The 3,091-nt window shown below is 36.8% G+C and overlaps 1 protein-coding gene across 1 annotated transcript; it reads left to right on the top strand.

Annotated features, from left to right (window-relative positions):
* The first annotated feature begins 253 nt into the window (after nucleotides 1-253).
* LOC141693363 (small ribosomal subunit protein eS24z) lies at nucleotides 254-2,492 on the top strand. The gene is made up of 5 exons (XM_074498445.1): nucleotides 254-435; nucleotides 1,026-1,067; nucleotides 1,182-1,352; nucleotides 2,052-2,138; nucleotides 2,248-2,492. Exons 1-5 carry the CDS (start codon nucleotides 364-366, stop codon nucleotides 2,287-2,289), a joined length of 414 nt encoding a protein of 137 aa, XP_074354546.1. The 5' UTR covers nucleotides 254-363; the 3' UTR covers nucleotides 2,290-2,492.
* The last annotated feature ends 599 nt before the right edge of the window (nucleotides 2,493-3,091 follow it).

The raw sequence follows: 3,091 nt of genomic DNA, 5'->3' as shown, positions 1-3,091 counted from the left end.
ATGCAAATATAGTAATATCGCAAAAATAACTTAAAAACAGTATTTTTGATAACTTCTCTGACATTTTTATTTACATGTTTATCTATTTTAAAGCAACTTTTTAGATTACTTTTTATTCATTTTCCCTAAAAAAAACTTTTTTCCTGCACAATTTCATTGACCCAAAAAGATTAGCGAAATAACAGGTGTTTATGTAACCCATAACCCGGCCCGTATATATGAAAACCTACCCAACCCAAATATAAAGTCCAGTTGTTTATAAGTCTAGGGTTTGCAAGCCGCAGCTCCGCCTCTCGACTCAAATTATACATACACTCCCATTTGAGCTTCCCCACTTCTTCTCTTCCAGATTCAATTCAAGCCATGGCGGACAAGAATGTTACCATCCGAACCCGAAAGTTCATGACCAACAGGCTTCTCTCCCGCAAGCAATTTGTATGATCTCTCTCTCTCTCTCTCTCTCTCTCTCCCTCCATCTCTCTCTCTCTCTCTCTCTCTCTCTCTCTCTCTCTCTCCCCCCTCCCCCTCCATCTCTCTCTCTCTCTCTCTCTCTCTCTCTCTCTCCCTCTCCCTCTCTCCCCCTGTCTCTCCATCCCCTGCCGACCCCCCTCTCTCCCTCTCCCTCTCTCTGTTTGTAGATACATTTAATCTGTAGTCTATGTACACACACACATCTATACGCTTTTATTGTTACACAGTTTAGATATATCTGGGTTTCACTTGGTTTTTTCATTTTAGTGCTCTGCTTTTCCAGCATAACAGTCCCGATATATGAATAAAATTTTCCGGTCCCAATTGTCATTCACTTATTGAAATTTGCCTATAGTTGTAAATTTTCTGCTGTAATTACGTAGTAGGTGTAAGTTATCTACTGTTGGTGACCTGTTTAGCAAATTAAGAGGAAATGTTTATAGAAGAGCCAAAAAGTCGCAATTGTTGTATTTATCGGAACCAAGCTCTTGTTTTATTAGCATTTATGATTTGTCTGTTGCTTAATTGTGATTGTTTTCTATTATCTGGTACAGATCATTGATGTTCTTCATCCCGGAAAAGCCAATGTTTCAAAGGTACTACATTGGGCTGATCATGTTTGTTATTCAATTTCAATATAATGTTTCGGTTTGTTTTTAGTTTTAGGATGTTTGATTATCTAATGTTTACGGTTATTCTGCTTTTGAAAGGCTGAATTGAAGCAGAAGCTAGCTGAGTTGTACTCTGTCAAGGACACCCAAGCCATCTCTGTTTTCAAGTTCCGTACTCATTTTGGTGGTGGAAAGTCGACTGGATTTGGGCTGATTTACGACTCTGTTGAGAGTGCTAAGAAATACGAACCCAAGTACAGATTGATCAGGGTAAGTTTTCGACAGTATACAATGTTTAATTAGCTGATATCCTTTTTTTATTTGGATTATGTCGAGATGCTCACGGAAAATGTACATGTAAATATGATATGCTTCATTTAATTAGTTTATCAACCCTATTATATGATGTTTGTAGCTGTGGTTTTGTTTATTGACCAGTCATTGCTTAAACTTGTTATTTTTATTTTTGAATGAAGCATACTGATGACATTCTTTGTATAAAAGGTGTGTTTTCAATATATGCCTGCTTAGTAGTTTGATATTAGAAATAAATATCAGCAGTCTGTGCCAGCTCTAGGATGAAACTTTTTTCATGGTAGAATTACCTTTTGATAATAAAAATGTATAGTGCATGCTACCTTTTCCGAAAATTCCCAGTTTCCTATTCTTGATTGCTGGATGAAGTGGCGAACAACAAACAGTATACTCCTGCTTTACTTTTATCTGTCGTGTGGACTAATATCTGCAGTCCCTATCTAAATGTGTGATGTTTTGCGCGTGCAACATTTAGTATAATGTTTGCAATGGTAAAGATATCAGTAATGTTATAGTCAAATGTATGCTAGGATGAGGCAGTTAAATATCTGAAGAGGTAGAACGTGATTTCTTTTTCTGTCTATAATTGTATTTTTAAGCTGTCCTGCACATAATGTCTTTATGCACAAAAATGATGAGAGCTTTTGTTGGCAGAATGGACTTGATACCAAGATTGAGAAATCAAGGAAGCAACTTAAAGAGAGGAAGAATCGTGCTAAGAAAATCCGTGGTGTCAAGAAGGTAGATCATTCATCACCTATATATCCCTCCTATGGCCCTTTCTATCGCCTGTTTTTCTCATGTTTATTCTTATAGTTAACATATGGTGTTTACTGTTTTTTAATTGCAGACCAAGGCCGGAGATGCCGCCAAGGGTGGAAAGAAGAAATGAGCATTAGGATATTTCTTCATAATCTTTTTTGTACTAGAAACTATTTCTTTTTATCAAATGTGATATTCGGGTAATATTTGTGACATTATTGGAAGATTGCCATTTTGTTTTTACCTGTCAGCTAAGACTGCATTGATATTACAGAGATTATTTAGTAATAGCTAAACCAAATCAGCCAGCAATGGCTTGTTTTTTTATTTCAATTTGTTAGCAAGATTCCTGTTGGATATGAATGTTATAGTTTACCATTTTATATATTACTCTATACTATGGAGTTCACGGCAAGGATATATAATTGAGGGGCAATGTGATAATCATTTCTTGGGATCTTTACATATCATTGTTATGTTCACATAAACATGTCAGGAACACAATTTCATATATGTTCGGATGTTCCTATCCAAATTAGTTTATTTTATTTCAAACCTGGATTTCTATCTGTTGAGCGAATCCTAGTAGGAAAGATTGAAATTGGTTTTGACATTTAAATCATTACCTCTTGGAACATGCAGAAAGTGGATTATGTGGATGGTCTCAACTCTCAACTGGTGGTGGCGGTCCGTGCGGGGCTGACTACGGGTCGAGCACATTAATTTTGAACTCTGAACCGGCATATCGGAGAAACGAGTCGGGCCGGAAGTCGAGTTCGAATATGAAAAAAAAGAAACCGTATTCGGCACCGTGACTCGCGAGCTCACGTGCTTGTGCGGGCCGAGTCGCGCGGGTTGAACGGACCGCTTGATTATTTTTCGATTTTTGGCTACAATTTTAATTATTTATTACAAATATTTGTTTAAATCTT

The sequence above is a fragment of the Apium graveolens genome, chromosome 10 (genome assembly GCF_009905375.1).
Source record: "Apium graveolens cultivar Ventura chromosome 10, ASM990537v1, whole genome shotgun sequence".
Classification (NCBI taxonomy): Eukaryota; Viridiplantae; Streptophyta; class Magnoliopsida; order Apiales; family Apiaceae; genus Apium; species Apium graveolens.
Note: the sequence above shows the minus strand (reverse complement) of the source record. Positions and strands in the feature narration are given on the sequence as shown.